A 19,296-nucleotide genomic window follows, 5' to 3' on the forward strand; every position below is an offset into this window, starting at 1 on the left:
TGTAGGGATTCCTCACTGCCAAAAAAAAAAGAGGGACAGTACATTAGTGCACTAAGCAAATACAAATTATAAACAATTTCCAACTAAGTAACAGTCCATACACTTTTGGAAAATACCCACCACCATCACTCTAATCTTTTATATAAGGGAGCTGCTGAAAAGTCAACGTCCACACTACGAAAATGGCGACAGTGAGCATGCTGAAGCAGGGTCTGCCCTTCCACCAGGCATGAATAGCTAGTAGCTGGTGCCAAATGAGCCATAATAAACAAGACTCTCACAAAAGCACTCTCACCTCTCCAACTCAAAACAAAGTTTATTGTTGTTTTTTAAGACTGGTAGGTGGGATTTACTATTGACTGCATATACATTTGAAGTATCTTGCTCAACCATGTCGGTTTGCCTAAGCTATCTCCAAAGCATTATGAGAAGCTGACAAAGAATGGCTTTTTCTATGACACACAGACAGTTATCCAACAAGCACTGAACAATCATTGTTGCTTGAGAACCGCTCAGCTGCCATCCAAGCACTGTCACAGTGAGTCTGAAATCTAGGAGCTCTACATTTCTGATGAACACTTCTATATCAGAAGGAAATTCAGGTTTTTTTAAAGTGACATCATCTATTTCCAGTCAACTGCTCTTCTTTCGTTTGTCAGAACTTAATGAAAAATTGGAAGAGAACAATAAAGTTGCAGAATTGTGCACTGTGAAATCTGAAGTTTCACAACTTTAATTCCACAGTATTGACAAAATTTCACTCCTTAAGCACTGCCAGCATATCCATTAAGACAAAGAAGTGTTACTTCGCAATTCGTACAATTACATCTAAAGACCAGATTTTAATGTGCAGTAAAGTGACTGTGGGCCATCAGGCAATTAACAGCACAGTTCAGATAGCAAGTTTCTACAATCCAGTACTATCTACATAAGTGAAATACACTCATGCTACCTTACTGCCAAGGGAATCCACTAGCAAGCCCTTGGCACCTTAAACATCAAAGCTTAACTTCATTAATCCAAGTTCTCACTCAACATCAGTCAAACTGACTGCAAACTGCAGCAAGTAACGCTTGGCATGACCCTTAGTAAGGCGGAACTCAGCAGCAGAAACCACAAAACATGCAATTACCAACACCTGTAAGGTCGAGAAACAAGACCAGAAGTTCCTGTGTTTTTCTGCCTCCTGTGGCACTGCTGCTTCCCCCAGGCCAAAGGGATACTCACGCTGCCAGGAGGAATGGAGGCTCGGGCTGCATGTAATAAGTAGGGCAGGAGAGGGGAATCTATTATTTCTCCCCTTGGACCTGCCTTTTGCAGCCACCCTAGTTGCCATCACAAATTATCACTTATGCCTATCATGCAACAAGGACTCCAGGCTTACTAGGCTAAGCTATCTCTGAATGCCAGGACAGCAGACTCCACCCTCATAGTGCCAAGTCCCATGGCACTCTTGTTAAATTGTGTGCCTGTTACTACAGAAACTGGAAGATTACAGAGGAGCACACCACCAGGTTTCTCATTTCATAAACAGAGACCTGAAAACATACAGACTTCCAAATTATTTTTCATGTCAGAAAGCGAGCATTCATACCTACTCTCATCCCTGTCACTCCAGCCCTTTGGATGCTCCCTTCAGCATCCATTAATGCTCACAGCTTGTCTAAATGCCTCAATTAGGGCAAGGCCTGGACATACACAGTAAATATCATTAACAGCCTACCACACCCTAAAGAATTTTTTGCCAGAAAAAGTCAAGTTTTAACAGGTGAGCTGGACAAAGAAGTGATAACATCAGCTGTTTTAGCAATATTGGTGAGATTTTTGTCAGGATAAATGACAGATGCTCGCTTTCCGCTAAGTCTCTGAAAATCTCCTGTATAATACAACACCTCACACCAAACATTTGGTTATGGAACACCAGGTGAAAGATTTCCAGGGACGAGAGCTCAAGCCCAAGAAATCATCCATAGTTACCTTTCCTGTTTTGTTTGTTTTTTAATATATCTGCCCCCATCCCCCTTTTAAAACATGTCTTAACACATTGTAGCTTTGACACTTCAGTAGCTGGCACTTTGAACAGACTATAAAGGTTTCAGAGACAACACTGTCCTCAAAGAACTGAAAATACTCCTTGCTTTTTATCATCCAATACTGATAGCTCCAACTTGTGCTAGGAAGTTAGGCTAAAGCCTGACTGTAACTTCAAGTCACTCCATCCATGGAGATTATTCTCTTCTTGAGGTCTGGTTTAAATTTGACATGTGTTCTGCCTCTCTGCGTTTCTGGAGAATTGTCTTTATATTTAAAGAACAAAATGGCAAAGTTTTCACTGCTTAAACACAAGCCTAACCTGAACAAGCTCACTGTCCGCAAATGCATAGTTTCATAATAATGACAGAAGTCTCTTCTCCCTTTACCTCCTAAACCTGACCAAGTAATCTTAACACTGCTACCATTTGTACTGCTTCTTGGCATTTATTCTGCAGATCTTTACTTACCAACACAACACTTCTGACACCATTTAGTGTCAGGAATTTTTGTAGACACTGCAAACTTCCTACAAGATATAAATACAGAATTATTGATCAACTAAAACAATTGAATGAATTTGCTTCTTAGAGAGTTGTTGGTGGGAAAATTACACTTGCCCCCCAGAAAAAAAACTAAAAATATATTTATTTGTATATTTCTTCTCAAAATTATATGCCTAGAACCTACATGATGATCCCTCTGTTAGCACTGAGATGCTGCTCTGTTATGCAGCATTATGAATGCAGTTAAAAGCCAGGAATTGAGAGGACTAGGTACCTCAGTACCTTCAAGCATCATTTACCACTATCTCTTGCTACTTAACTATATGGATTTATACACATGCCTGGATAGTCTATTGGTACTCCCATGATTGTCATTCTTTGCAATACTGTAACTTACTGCATCTTATGCTGGACACTACACAGACAACATAAAGTCCACTCTTGTTCCAAGGACATTATAGTTCAAAGACAACACACGTGGACCCAAGGGGTATGGGAAATGATGCCATATTGGATAGCTTGCTGGGCCACAGTCCTTTGAAACTAACAGTTTCAATTTTGCAAAACTTTTCATAGGCAGCACAGCATGCATTTCAAGAGGAGGTCTGAAGGAGGACTGGAAGGCAGCCTTGCAAGATCTTTTCTCATGTGCAGCGGACGCTCCCTGAGAAATCATGAAAACAGTTACTTGAAAATTTATCAGATAGCCCAGGGAAGACGTTGTTATTTGGCGGTAGTGGGAATCGGTGTTTCTACACAGACTAGAAGACAACAGACAGTATGGAGATTGGCCACAGTAGCCTTGACAGTAAAAATAACTAATTTGATTTGTAGAAAAGATGGGAATAAGTGGAGTGATAGAGAGATGCTTCAGTCAAAGCTATGAATTGGGAAAATATTTGCATAGCATTTCAAATGAAGCTGTCCAGAAGTGACTGACAATGCAGTAGGACTGAGCAGTATGAAAACTGAGTACTGGCCACAAATTTTGGTTGGAAGAATTCATGGAAGGTTTGAAAGGAACTGCTCAAGCACACTCAAGGGAAAGAAGATGGAAAGAAGACTTATCACAGACATACTTTCTGCCACTGAATGTTTGCCTACCAAGTATAATAAATTGAGCTTAGACCATTTTGCAGATGAATATATGAACCTCACAAATTACTCTGAATTCTATTTTGCTTTGCATTTTCACTACCAAAAATTTTGCTTTTAACGCATCTACATTTTTCATGTAGCACTCATCATGGTACCCAGGAACTTGCTGAAGAATACATTTTGTGGTCTGGTAGGAAAAAAAAATTATGCTCTTCTACATACTTCAAATGTACTACTTCTGCCTGGCTAAATGTTACTATCCTGATGTCTTACAGCAAGGGATAAAATAGAAAAACAGATTATCTAGATGGATCCCTCTTGCCCTTGAATGACTGGCTTGGCACTCACACATTCAGGTTGTGCTGCATTTTTCTTGGGAAGTGACATGACTGGACAAGAAATTTTCTTAGCCCTCTGCAACTTAGGTGAGGTGTCATTCCAGGCTGAATGTAGTCTGAAGGTTTTTCTCACATGATCTGTATGATAATTACGGTTATGAGTCCACTGCTGATGCAGCCCTCAAGCCAAAGTCACCCAGCCAAAGTTAGTTTGGAAGAGAGAGGAGCAGAACAGTGGTGCAGGCACACAGAAGACAATAATTCAAAGCACATATTATCTCTTAGGTAATTAGAATTCAGCCTCTAGGAAGAACACAGTTTTCAGAGAAGTGTTGGACCATTATCTTTGCAGATGACTGAAGAGGCAGCCTTTCCTGAATCCAAGAATTAAATGTTAATAGGTTGTTTACAGAACCAAAGGTAGCAGAGAATCAGGTCTTCTATAACACAATTTCCTAACAGAAAGCCTATTATAAGAGTAGAGCCAGTGATTCACTATGCACTTTAAGAATCACAGGTTTCTCTGCAAACTAGATTAGTGTTACTACCTCCTCCTCTTGGATTTAAATGGGCTCCTAAGGCTTGTTTGGCAGCCAGCACTGTACCCAGTCTCTGGGATTTTGTATGTGCTTGTTAGTAAATAAAGTTGGAAGGGCTGCATGCACAACGTGCTGTAGGCATCTGGGGACAAAAGTACCTTCTACACTGGTCTGCAAAAAATGATTAGCCAATGGTGAATGTCAAATCTGTACTCCAGTTCTACTCTTCCCAGCTTTCAAAGTAATCCATGAGTACCTTCCCTCTGCTGTAAGAGATTACACATCCCCACTTTTTTTTTTTTTCTTCAATAGAACGGAAAGATAGTGCCCAGAGTAACTAATGTAAGATCACCATTTCTACTTGCTTGAAATATCACAGGTACAATACTGACCCTAGATTTTGTTTAGCATCAAGTACAACCAGGATTTACCATACTAGACTATACCTGAAATGAGCTATGCCCAGAAACAAGGGGCTTCATGACAGGAAGGTAAGATGTACCAAACCCCATTTCTCTAGTAAGAGTATATTCACATCTTGATTTGTGTAAATTTAGGGGTCCACCCTCTGATTAGTGCCCATATGAGTTATTCATGGCAATCTGTGAACAGAGCTCCACATTGTTTGGTACTGACAGAGTTTCAGAAGCATATCCTGAACTCCCATAATTAAGATATTCTGATATATCTGATGATGTGTATTTACCTGGGAAGTATTCGGTCAGGGAGTTTATGTGCTGGAATAGCAACGGGTAACTTTTGCATTTGCCTTGCATAATCAAAGAGTCCTGGTAGATTATGGGAATAAAGCTGAGAAGCTTTACCTAGAAATTAGAAAACAAAACACACTTCAAATACAAAACCAAATGTTTACCAGAACTACCACTCAAAGACAGCACAGTAACTTACCAGATATTGATAACAAGCAATTGTTCATGACATATAACCACGTACATCTTCGAGGAAATAGCTGACAAAGGGAAGGAAAAACAAAGAAAAGCATTCAGTTTGATATACACAAAATGTGAGTAAATTAAGCTGATCAATTAATATCTGCATAGATGACAGGACAAAACTAATATTGACTTGCGTTTTGTAGCAGAAATTAGCTTAAGCCAAATAATGTTTACCTGGATTCCACAGTAAATTCAGAATAAATCTTAGGCACACACACTGTATTTAACATACACATTAACATTTAGACAATTAGCACATTTTATATTCATGTCTTCAAGTATACCTATAATTAGCCCACAAGACCTCATTATAAAGATCAATCGATCCTTTTTCAAAAATTAAAAAAAACCACCAAACTTCCTTCGTTAAAGGAGGAAAGCTTAACAACATAAACTTCAGTAAAAAAAGCACAGTCAACAAACCATAGCCATTCTAAAGCCTGTGATGGTCCAAATCTCTTGAAACAATTCAAACTGACACTTGAACGGACTCTCCATCTGCGTATGATTACACTTAAGTGATCAAGGAATTCAACAAATGGTCAAGGCAGAATTGTTATTTGTCAAAGCCCAAAATTACTGGAAAGATGAGGCTGAAACCAACAAGACATCCTTTAAAAAAAAAACCAAAACCAAAAACGATTAAAAGATGGTACTCTTTTTCCCTCTCACATAACTTCTGGAGCTTGTGGCCACAAGAGGTCATGAAGGTAGCAAGTATCAACAGCATAAATGAGGGATTAGACGTACTCGTGTTCAACAGGTCCATAAATGGACACAAAAAGCAAATAGGCTGGGATCATCCAACATCCTTGATTCAATGACTGTAATGGAATCTGAGGAGAATGGACACCAGAGAGTGGTCAGGCTCACGGGCATTTCCTACTGCCACTTTAGGAAATTTACTATTGGGCTAGACAGAACACTCAGGAGAACATTTCTTTTGCTCTTAAAAAAACCCCCAAACAAAACAAACAAAAAACCTCCACAAAACAACAACAAAAAAACCCCTGACCGCTGGTTTATTAGAAAGATTTGAAGAGATCTGTAAATTAATTGAAAGATTTTTCTGCCAAAGAGCAAGAGACTCATCTTGAAGCTGTGCTAACTCCTGGAAACGTATGTTTTTTCTGCGTTGTGCATTAGGTGAAGTGGAAGTAGTGAAAAATAACCAAGGATACTACTTTTGCGTTTACACTGAATTGTATCAGACCTAGAGAGTAAACCAGGAAGTGAACACAGAACTTGAAAATGCTATTAAAGCCATATTGCCTGTTATCATAAATAACAAGGTAATAAAAGGTTAGCACAGAAGGTGCACTTCTATTCCTGCAGTCTTCTCATAACCTAAACACACCGTAAGAAAAATCTACGGTAACAATCTACCAGCCTGACTGTATCCAAATTTAATGTGCAAGTTTGATCTTCTGAAGCTGCATAGGCATATTGTGACTTAGTAGGTTTGGATCCGAGGATTAGAGAAGAACAGCAATACTTCAAATTTGCAGATTCACTGACCTGTCACTCATTCCTCCTGTTCCACACATGACTGGCTGTTTTTAGAAGCATCTTTTCTCATCTCTAAGTGCTTATTAAAACATTTACCTACGAGCTCACTAGGCAAGCCACTACCAAACATGGTGCTTAGAGAAAACAAGGATGGATATGAGAGCATGAGTTTCATTACACTTATTCTCCTTGACAATTAAACAAAATCAAACCAAAACCAAAACCAAAACCCAAGCAAAACTTTCCTTGGTCTACCTGGCCTACAACATTTGCCGTATTAGTGATATTTCTCAGGGCAGGTTTTACAACTGCAGTATAGCAGCAGAGAGGTACCCGAGCTAAGTTTAAACTAGCTAACTCAAGCACCAGTGTGATTATGGGTTACATGGAGCTCAGTGCAAGCTACCTAGGCCTTCTTCTCAACACAACAGACATATCTACAACGTCTGGACCCTGGAAGATGAACAAACACCAGTGCCTCCAGCTTACAGTGTAAAGGCTGTCCTTGCAAATTCCTCCATCTTGATGGCAGATGCATAGCTCCCTAAGTTAGGGAGAAGGCAGGAAAGAAAACAAGTCTCTTAGAGATTAACAAAAAAGCTGGGAAAGACACCATACAGAAAAGCCTGCAATTGTCATTTCCCCCTCCCCAGTATCCCCTCAAAAAACCTATTATTTATAAGATTCTGCAAAGACAGAGTTTTAATTGAGATTCAGTAAGCTGAGTCTCATTAGCAAAGCTGCTTTTAAGACCAAAAGAATGGAATCTAGTGTATAAAGGATCTCCTTGCTTCCCTGTAGCTGAAACACAATGTTTGTTGCAAATATTCTATCTTCTAACAAAGCTTTAAAGAAAATAGAAACTTTCATCCAAAAATCTATCTGCGAAATTCCACACTATTTAACAAATAATTTAACTGCAGGACAATGCACTACAATGAAGTTCAAACATTGATATACGTTGATATATGCAGATCTCCTACTTAAACATGGTTCAGCCTACAAAAAACTTAAACGTGACTGAAAGGTATCCTCATTAGTAAACATTTAAGGTAATTCTCAGTGTAGCTAGTGCCTATGTAACTGTAGTAAAGACAATTTTTACAAGAATTATACAACATTAATCTGAGTGGCTAAAATAAGTGACAAATATGCATTTTCTTCTAAAACATCAAAACAGAATTATACCTGCTCCATTGACGTTTCATGAAGTTCATTGAGGTTCAGTGTGTAAATACCTTCTTCTGCACCAAATATCAAGTACTGATCTGCAAACACAAAACAAACAAAAAATCTAGAAATCCCAATTTAAGGAAGGTGTGTTTTAAAAGTTTATAAAGGTATGCAGCTCTTACCACAAAAAAGACTTAAAACAATTACACAGATTAAAACAAACTAGTTATGGTGTTTGAAAGCATCGAAAATTAATATTGCTAAGGAAGCTTAAATTTGTGGATGGGGCTGTTTTAAGACATTAGGAGAGATCAGTCTCTTTTTGTGACTAACAATTGGAATAAAAACCAGCAGTGATACAACCATAAGCAAGAATTCATGTGAATACTTTCCTCATATATATAGATTATCCTACTTAGACATTTCCATACATTTTGTGACATATTCATAGCCTTCTTTTGGAGTACTTCAACAGCAGTATTGACTGGAATGTTTTCTCAGTACCTTGGGGGTGCCTCACTTCTTGAACATAATTAATACCCTGGATTGCATTTAAAGTATGCAAACAAGACAGACATCTCATATTGAGATGTCAACTGCAGAAGACGGATTTCCATAATTTCAGCTTCTAAAAAGCCTAAGTATTTTCTTGTTTACTGCCTCTGTTTAATGTCTATACGGTCTACGATCCAAAGGTGAAGTTGCAGGCAATGCGAGTACACTGTTACCAATTATCCCTTTCATCAGGCTATACAATAAAGCACTGAAACGTATGCAAAAAAAGAGAGTTGCAGAAACCTGTAGGATCAGAAAGACTGGGGGAGGGGGAAATCAAATAAATGAGAAAGAAATCAATCTCAACTAGGACCTCCAGAAGTCAGATTTTTAAAAAATAAATTAGGATTGGCATCTTTTGGACTAAAATGTTGAGAAGAGACTTGAATCAAAACAAAAAATAAAAGTTTTTTAACCTTTGATATGTAATTTATTCTTTTTAATCAAAGCTAAAACTGCACCCTATATATCTTAACATAATTAAAAAAACAACATTGAACTTCAGACAGCAGTGGCATAATTAAAGAACAATTTCTGCTTACATAAATTTTAAAAGGCATAGTTTTGCTTATCTAAGCACTCTTGAAATCTGAAGAGAAGACAAAATGGGTAAAATATATGTAATGTACTACCTCTTGTATCTGGATTTATCCATGATGTTGCACAATGAATTTTTAATGGACAGCCATTGAAAACCTTTGAAAAGCAAGCACCCATCTGTAGAAGTAAAGGGAATTAAAAATATATATATCAAAAATTAAAATGCGACATTTCCAATAGGATCATTTATATTTCAATTAGTAACAAAAGGTTAAGAGTAATTTCATTTGCTATGTGGAAAATAACCTCATCCAGACAATAAGCTGACAAAAGGATTTAAGTGATTTTTCCTTTGCATGCAAGACCTTTCTGAACAACCATACCAGAATTAGCATTTTGGAATTAGCTCTTAAATTGACAGTCTAAGCACATGCTTACTACAAAGGTGACAAACCTGAAAAAGGTTCCTGATTTTTGTGACTTTAGAAAGTCTCAACAGAGAAACTTTATTCTTGCCATATTTCACATATTTAAAATAAAACTCTAAGTCATGCAACAATAGAAATTAGCCTCAGATTCTCTATTAGTTGTTTCAAATGAACTTATTTTTGATATTGCCTGTTTCTCAAAAAGAAACCTCTGGTAGAAGATCCCACTCCTTGTTCAGCATAACTCTAATAAACTCAGTTTGCCTATTAAATGTCTTGCATAGTATAATATAATCAATCTCTCCATCTTCCCCTTAGGGAAGTACAGGCATTTTTAGGCATTTAAAAGAATACTTAGTAAATTTGCTTCAAGATGCCAGAAAAGCAAAAGCCAGGGCTTCCTCCTTTCCTCTCAAACATCAACAGAACCGTTACCCATCCTATTTTGTTAAGAAACAGGGCTGATCGATAGTACTGTAGATGAAAAGGAATGATGCAGTAGTAAACAACAATTAGTAAAGTGAAATGTTATCATTTATCAAATGATGGTCAAACATAAGAAGCAGTCGTAGGTAAGGGTTGCCATCCTGAATATAAGCAGGTATCACCTTTACGCAAAGCTACATACTCTGTAATATAGCTGTAAAATGGCAATACTTGCACTTTATATTAACAATTTGTGAATTATTATTGATCTATAAACTGAATTAACCAAATAGCTCTCATGTTAACATTTGGACAATTTTTTTTCCTGTTAACTCGTTGCTGAATAAGGAAGTCTGCACACATTTCAGTCACTTCCAAACATTGTTAAGTTTAATAAGAAAAAGAACTTCGTAATTAACCCTTTAAAATGAAAAGCAGCAGAAATTAGACCCTTCTTTGTGCTTCAGACATCTCACAGTCATGCAGTCCATGAGTTTGTTCATATATACTTACGTGAGGGAAGAATCAAATTCATTAAGGTAGTCACCAAAATGTGAAAGACCCCATTGCAAAAAGACAAGGTGAAATACTTCAGCACTGCTAGTACCACTGCAGAAGTCTGAGTACCAAGGCAGGGAACTGCCTGCTTGCTAGCCAATGAGATAAAACTTCCACAGGCATTAAGAACAAAAGTAAGAAAAGATATACATGAGGCAGGAATATGAGAAGATGCTGACACAGAGTGACCTCAAGTTACTGACAGCTTCAATGTGGTCAAATCCCTTGGCAGTAAGGAGCTTGAATGAGCAATGATATCAAGAAAAACAACAAAGCGATTTTTTGGGCAGTTTTATGAAAGCCTTTTCCCAAGCGTGCAGGGCACCAAAAGGCACTCAACAGAAAATACACCAGATGACACTCGAAGCACTGATCTCCTAGAATACTGATAAGTGTTTCTGCTACTGTTGTAATCAGCTACACAACTCTCCTTGACCCTTTCCAAGCACTGAAGAGAGATGCTGCACAGTGGAGGGCAACTGTGCTCACTGCTAAGACATAGCTGAGCTCTGCAGTGGTAAGTTGGATAAGAAAGGAGGAGGAGATGGAAATCAGAAGAGACTAATTAATTTTCCTCTGGCCATTCTCAGCCCTGATCTCCAGGAAGCCTGCAGAGCCAAGATGCTGCTGCAAATGCCTCAAAAGGGTAAATGGAGCCCAAGGGTATCATCTCTAAATACCAAACAAATCTCAAGGATACCGCTGAGAATCAGACAAACTGCTAAACTGAGTTCCTGGGTCGGGGCAGGGGGGAACCTACAAACATTAAATAAAAGGTTGAAGCAAGGCTGCTTGATCTGACTGCTGCCGTGGAGGAGTTTCAGCAGGCAGGACATTCCCTCATTGGTAGGATCTAACAGGTCTCCCTGTGCTGCAAGTCACGTAAAATAGCAGCGAAAAACACACTACCAGATTGGGTTATTAAGAAAGTTGAACAAAATCTCTAGAGTCACAGGTGACCATGCATAGAAACCACTTTAAACAGAGCCCCAGAACATCAATTTTAGATGACAGTGAGAACACAAAACACTTCTTACCACTCGGCAACACATTGAACAATCACAAATCAGAAAAAACCCCAAACAAACAAGAATCAGAACAATGATGTACCACAGAAAAAGTACAGAAGAGATTAAAATACTGTCAAAGTTTTAATTGCAGTAGCAGGTGTTTGTTAAATAAGACTCCCAGGTGATGTTAGGATGCAAAACAGGCTCCACCATAGAGAAAAGTAGAAAGTCCAGCAATCCCAATGACCTGGGAAAAAAAAAACCCCTTCCTTACCAAAATTTTCGTTATTCGGCAACTGATAGAGACAGCAGGCAGAGAGAACATGTAAGTGCCAAATCAGTCTTCAACATTTAACAGGACGGTTAGAAAGTTTGTTATACATAAAAGGTGGGGTGTGATGAGGGAAGAGGAAGAGAGGGGAAGGAGTTTCTAACCTGAGGACCAGCAGAACCAGAGAATTAGTGCACTACAAAGATGCATGAATTGGAATGCAGAGAACATCTCAATACCCAAAGACTCATTTGATCAGCTGCAGAAGTTTTCCTATTTTAGTCAATCTCTTTTTATGGTTTCATTATATTAGCAACTCACAGTCATCCTCTGATGGTGTGTCCCTAAAGTTTGTGGCTAAAGTTCAACACGTATGACTTTGTTTTGAGGTATTCTATTTTCTACCCTTTTTCTCACTCCAGCCACTGAACCTATCATATTTCCCACTCCCCATGATGATTCAGTTATTTTCAATGCTAGGAATGCTTCCAAATTTCTGTCATCCACTAGTTTAAAGTATGCAGTCCTAGGCTATGCATTTAGTTTAATGTTTAGTTTATTAACACAGGATTGACCTCAATAAACAATGCTAAACATATCAAGAGTTCAGAGCTCTGAAACAATCCTGTGCATTTACGCAAGAGATTACAGTTCTAAGGAACAGAAGCATGACATCTACCTTAACCTGTCTTGCTTCTCTAAAATCAGTAGGAAGCAAAAAATAATATTTGCACTTACACATCTTTGTAGCAATTGTATTTTCTTATCTAAAGACGAGAAAGTGATCTGGCTTAGGCATAATGTAGCAAAAAAGTTACTTTAAAATCAGGTAAGTCCCCTACTTGGTGCACAGCACAATTACAGGAGTGCACGCCCCACACACAAGGAGGAGAGTGGCGAGGGCAGAAACAAATGGTCAAGAAGCAAAGACTGGCTCTTCTGATCATGGTGCTGGCTAAAAGCACAGTGACAAGTCCATGCAGATATTACAATGAAATTCTAGTTTGCTTTATGTTATGAAGATGCATATCTATGTCTGTAACAGTTGTTTCCAGCCCTAAGGCACCTATGAATTCTGTCTTCAGAAATTCTGAAACCTAGAGCTGCATAATACAAACTTTGAGCTATTTGCAATTCCTGAGAGGCATCAGCTCCTCAGAGCAGTAAGTACCTTCAGTATGGTGAAAGTACTTCTGTGACATTAGTCATGGAATTCTCATTCACTTTTAAATGAAGCAAGCAAACAAAAAATCTTCCAAGATTTACTTCAAAAGCACAAAGTGAATGGTGATTTCTGAAATACCATACCTGTGGCTTAACATTTCTAAGACAGACTGGCTTTTATAATTTTTTTAAAAAAATACTAAACACATTCAAAAAATGTATTCTCTCAGCTTTAGTAAGAAAATATGTCCTGCTTCCGACATACATTTGTATGACTCAGTAATACTCACGTGTACTTTAGGTGTGGGAGGAAGGCCATTACTAATTGGTTTCTAGAAAATAAAAGTTTTTAAAGTATGTTTAAAGTCACATGTGCACATATGCATGAACATGCATATTCTCTCCCCACACTACAGCATAACCAAAATACAAGTCTAAAAAAAATTTTTTAGAATGTTGTTAAAAGCACTTGATAAATAATTCAGCATAATTGTATTAGGAGAAAATAAAAAGCCAATGCTTACATCTACATAAGAAATAGATAAGAAATCTGCAAGGAGGGTTTTGTAAAACAGTAGAGTTGCGCTGTGTATTTCTACACTATGCTAAATGGAAGGCACGAGGCACCTATTGGGACACTCCACCGCATCCAATGCCACATGTACTAGATCTGAAAGCCATGGCTGAGCTTTGGCTACAGTCCCATTTTTAAGCATGAGGTTAGGCTAAAGACCTCCCTTCCAAGGAACACTTCCATAATTCTGTATGAGTTTGCTAACCACACGTCTCTAGTGACCACATACCACAAACTACCAGTATAAGTTTCTTTCATTAAAACCTCTACTATGATTCCCTAATTTCTCCTCATTGAATGTCTGCATAGTCTCCTGTGCAACCTTTTCACATTACAATGATGCCTGAAAGAATGCCATATCCAGCAATACAAATTTTAAGCAATATTGCAGCAATTGCTCAATTGTTCAATACTACAAGCAGCGTTAAACTGTATCAATCAGTACTAGACTCACCTTCCTGTATCAGTATCAATTTCTCCTAGTAAAAACATGCTTCTGAAGAAATGTATTTTACAGATAATGCATGAAACTTCACATACACAATTTCAAATGTCAAATTCAAAGCTGTTCAGGAAATCATACTTTCCAAAGTACTACCAGTATTACTGGCACTTCCTTAAGACAAAGCAAAAATGCACACAATGTTTCTGCTCTATTTCCTCTTCACTTCTCTCAAAAGAGTGACATTTCCAACCCCATCCTTAGAGGAAGCCTCCAAAGAGTGTAGTTTCGTGTTACATTTAATCTGATCTAGTTAGAGATGTCCCACTCTCTCCTATCTCACATTCCCACTTTTGCTTTTGCATCATAGTAATAAAGTGACCACTCTAGAAGACATTTGCTGCTTTGATGGAAAAAATTCACTTGGAAGAGGATAAAGGGATGCAGAAATATTCCACTTTCCTCAGCTCACAGTTGGATCAGATTACACGTGGTGTAAAACTGCGTTCTCTCCACAAGTACAACTTCACACAAGTACATGTAGCTCAAGTCTGACACTAATCCCAAGCTGCTAAATGCTGAAACCCAGAGCTCCAGAGGCCAGCAGGGAAACAGCTGGCATATCTGGACCCTCAATGTATATTTCTCCATCCTTTTTCCCCTGAACACTAAAGAAGCCTGTATGCCTACATCTGGGAGAGGACGACTCATTTGGGAACAGCCTCAACTCAGCTCCTTTCCCAGGGCCAGCCAAATCCTTCAGCAAGCCATCAGGTGGCAGCATATTCCTTAATTTCCTCATTTGCTTAAATAGCCATTGCTCAGTACAAAACATTACATCTCTCTTGCAGGATCTCGCTCTCCTTACATGTCTCAAGTATGTGACTACAAGCAAGTATAACCATGATTATGTTAGTTTCTAATGAAAATTAAATACCGACCCAAACTTCAGCTTAAGACTGTATCAGAACTAGATAATCTAGCAAAACTGTGCTTTGATTCAAAGAAAACAAGTTGCCATCCAGCATAATTTCTACACTAAAGAGCGTGCCCGCTCCTTTTCATTGTGCATGTAAACCATCTGAGACAACTTTAAAATAACATCTAGAAGCTTAAATACCTACCAGGATTTCCTTCTTTTCTTTCCTTGAAAAATTAGTGTCTCTAGCTTCATTCTGTTGATGTGGTGGTCCCTCTCTTTCACCGTTCAACTGCTCAGAAGTGACTCCATTACCTAGAAACATTCATGTTTAAAAATGTGCTCTTCTACATTCAATGCAAAGAGTAGTCTAGCCTAAAAACAATTTTGAAGGGCCAAAATTTCCACTTATATCAGAACATGTTCCAATACCCTAATTTATTTCTAAAGCATACATGTTCCTACATGAGCATATATAACCACCTATAGAGCCACATTCAACTTCAGTCCATGGCTTTTGGTAATTAATATAACAAATCTAACGTTGGCATAGAAAGGGATGTAGGCATGGTTATAATGAAAAATGTATTTAACATATCTAAAGAAAAACTTGGCTATAGCTAACACTTCAATTATTGATTCTTTATAAATAGCCTTGAGGCATTTCTTAGTACTGGATGCTTAAGCGTTACAGTTAAATCTGTAACACATCAACTAAAGTACTAAATACGTAGCAAGGAAGAGCTAGTGAGGTATCAATTAAGAGTCAGACATTAAGCTTGCTTAAAACAAGCCAGTCCAGGACAACTCTCAAAGCAAGAGACTTTAACAAAAGCATAAAAGGAACAGCCTGAGCAAACAGTAAACAAACACACACTATCACCTGCTATACTACCCAACCCAGTTCATTACATATAAAAGCAAACTTTGAAAGCAAAACTATCCTTGACATGTCAAATGACAACAACAGTTTACACACAGGGCCGGAATCTGAAACCTACAGACAGGAAAACTTTTTTAGTCCCTGCGATGATCCTGATGTGTTACATAATAAGCCTGTTGCTTAGAAAAGCAATTGTGTCACCAATGGCATTAAAAGGAACTGTGTCAGTGACCGTACTAGAAGGTACGTTTGACCCTCTTAAGAGTTTAAGCATGCTTTCTTCGTGCATGTTGACTTGCATGCACTGTCTGATACCTGTCCACCACTGAAAAATTACCACAGTATGTTTTAATGTGTGCATAGGTGAGGATGTAGACATAAAAGCACTTTAGATCATTTAAGAAGTATTTGTATACTTCCTGGTGTCACTCTTACTACCTAAAGCATTAGACTTCTGTGGAGGTAACCGAGGAGGTGGTGGTCTGGGTGGAACCTGAGATGCAGATTTTGCTGGACTCTCTGACATTGGGCATCTCTTGATTGTCCCTTGATTATCATTTTCAGAAGAATGAGTTTCTTGGGGTATAAAGATGGATTTAGGCTGAAAAAGACATAGTAATAATAAAAACGTAATGAAAAAAGGTTCAAAGTATCTATGCTACTTCTCAATGAGGGGAAAAAAAAACACGAACTACCACCAAACCAAACCCAAACAAACCACATGCAATATTTGAATCTTGGAATTTTCACAAGTAAATTCATAAATCAATGTGTTCTGCCATGCAAATTTCTTTCAAAAAAAACAAACTAGAAGGAAATGCCTAGCAATAAGGAAAATCTTATTATTATCAAAGGATGAATTCAAAATCATTATATTCAAGTCACGCGTTAAACAGTTCCTGGGCATGTAGAAATGTCACTTTTTAAGACGACAGGTAACCAGACCAGACATTTAAGTAGAAATTAGGGAACATTCAAAGATACGGCCAGAACTTTGTGTAAAGAATCCCAAATAGGCAATGTAATCACAAAGGGCAACGTCATTTAGACACTGGCTGCACTTAAAATCCTTCTCAGTTATGCAAAGATAGTTAGTGCAGAAGGGTAAGCAATCAAACCTGCAGTTTTTGCCTGGGGAACAGCCAGTCAGACAAAAAAAGTATAAGCTTTTTTCCTTTTAATTTTTGTTCACATTAAGATAACTTCAGTGTGAAAAGATTCACTTACTCTTCAAGTGGCAGCATGCAAAACCTAATCTGATCCAGGTATGCCTCTGAAGACCACCATTCAGACATCAAAAGTTAGCAAGCAGATGCTTTATTTGGCAGTTCTTTATTAAAAATTACTTGTGGTACTAAATTTTTTTAACTACTCAATTTATTCCTTCTGAAGTATCAGAAGTGCAATTATTCAAAAACAGGACTTTCACACTGACAAATACCCTACAGTACAAGACTTCACGCAGATTTGCAATTAAAGGCTACGAACATACAGGCCAACTCCCTGGATGTACCCTCGACTTCAAATTTGATTCAAGTCTTCAAGTCATGGTTTAAGTGAGAGAACCATCACTAGAGTCACTTCTGCATTTGTTTACGTTTTTAAAGTGCCCTTTTATTCTGGGCAACAAAATGCCCTTCACTTACCTTTGGTGGTAAAGGAGGTGGCACTTTAGGTTTCATAGTAGCACTATAAAGAAAAGAAACAAAACAGACTGTTATCCAGTGTAGCTCTTTGAACAACCTATTGCAGTGTTCAAGAGGATACAGGATTTTATAAATGCCATACAAATAAACACCATTAACTTGTCAACAGCACTATTATATCCAAATAGCTGCATCATGAATACTTTCAAACATTTTGTTATGGCTGTGCATACCACATATACTATCTGAAAACTCAAGTATCACAGATACTCCCTAGAGAGCACAAAGTGACAAGAACTGATTTGTTGAAGACGCACATGCTTGTGCAAAAAAAAAAAAGTAGGGAGATGCAGAGCAGGCCTAATATTTCCTCTGTTGAGAGGAGAAAGATTCAGGATATCAGTGAGCTTTTCTAAAGCGCCATCTGTAGGTATATACAGTAAAGAGGAGTTACAAGAAAACTGATGAATACCATTCCTTGAAAAATTTACCACCGACTTCTTCAGAACAGCCTTACACATGAAAGTAAAATCCATCTGCAATGGACAGCTATCCTACCGCCTGGGTTGTTGGGTGGTTTTTTGTTGGTTTTTGTTTCAGTTTGGTTTTTTCTCTAAGAGTTTCTTTTTTCATAGAAATCTTGGGAAAGACAACTTTTTAACACAAGAACAATTCAACAGCTTGGCTCAACAATACGAGATATCAAAAAAAAGCTGAAGCATCAGGAGCATTCTTCCTCTGCTGGTTCTGTGTTTTAAAGAATATGCTGCATTTTAAAAAAAACTCCTAGACTCCTGAATTTTTTAAAAAACCTAAAACTCTTACACTGTGCTGTTTCCTAATCTTTTGGAACAGAAAATTATTTCCATTAAATAAATTAGGAATATAGCTGTGAAAACTTGACATTCTCACACAGTATTTTCCTTATTTTTAAATTACGTTCCAAAGTTTTGGGAAAATATCCAGTAGGAAGTTATCTGTTTGCTTGTTTACAGATCAACAAGTTGTCTGCTTTGCTTCATTCTTTTCAGGAGTTTCTGTCCTGGCATCTTATCAGTTGCTTTTATTTCAGAGAAGCTAGAAGGGGACTTCTGAGAATGGGTTACCCTAAGTCATGCACTTCAGCTGCTATGGTGGTGGAAATTATCTTCTCCTCATACCATGAGACCAAACTTAAGTTTTCAGTCACGTGTGTCCAAGCTCCATTTGTATTTTATTTCATATTCTTCCTTGCATCTCAGACAGCCATCACAGTATTATGGTGCAGCCAAATATAAAAAAACAAAAAAAGCCAACAATTTGGCATAAACGTGACAAGACGTTTGTACAAAGGACTGTGTGCCCTGGTTTCAACAGCAAGGCTTATGTGCAGTTTGTCACCGTTGATCATGTAGGGCAGTACCCCAGCAATTTCTGCTTTCCCAGCTTCCATAACCAGGAATTTCAAGTATCATCAGCTTTGCTGCACGTGAAAGAAAAAGAAGTATCAAAACAATCAAAATCATTAAATGAAGAGAGATAATTTTATATTGTTCCCTGAAGCATGTGGATTCCTTGCTGCTATGAATCACCCAGCTTCAGGGTCATGCAGCGGCATCAGTTTGGACTGAAAGATACACAGCTGCTTCACTATTTTTGTTCTGGATCTGAAGGGAGAAGTGACCGATGTGCTCTTCAATTGCAGCTTCATCTCACGGAATATAAATCAAAGGCCTTGAATCTTCAGTGGG

At 38.0% G+C, this 19,296-nt stretch overlaps 1 protein-coding gene across 1 annotated transcript in view; it reads right to left on the reverse strand.

Annotated features, from left to right (window-relative positions):
* LOC104158417 (mitogen-activated protein kinase kinase kinase kinase 3-like) overlaps positions 1-19,296 on the reverse strand; it is a 68,232-nt gene that overhangs the window by 11,224 nt on the left and 37,712 nt on the right. Inside the window, 10 exon segments of the mRNA XM_009696067.1 lie at positions 1-15; positions 2,502-2,560; positions 5,219-5,336; positions 5,422-5,482; positions 8,166-8,245; positions 9,338-9,422; positions 13,393-13,434; positions 15,243-15,352; positions 16,359-16,521; positions 17,567-17,609. The exon segment at positions 1-15 is cut by the window's left edge and continues 8 nt beyond it. Of these exon segments, the coding sequence (XP_009694369.1) occupies positions 1-15; positions 2,502-2,560; positions 5,219-5,336; positions 5,422-5,482; positions 8,166-8,245; positions 9,338-9,422; positions 13,393-13,434; positions 15,243-15,352; positions 16,359-16,521; positions 17,567-17,609 (776 nt within the window).

This window comes from Cariama cristata, unplaced genomic scaffold, assembly GCF_000690535.1.
Source record: "Cariama cristata isolate BGI_N322 unplaced genomic scaffold, ASM69053v1 scaffold14542, whole genome shotgun sequence".
NCBI classification, from domain to species: domain Eukaryota; kingdom Metazoa; phylum Chordata; class Aves; order Cariamiformes; family Cariamidae; genus Cariama; species Cariama cristata.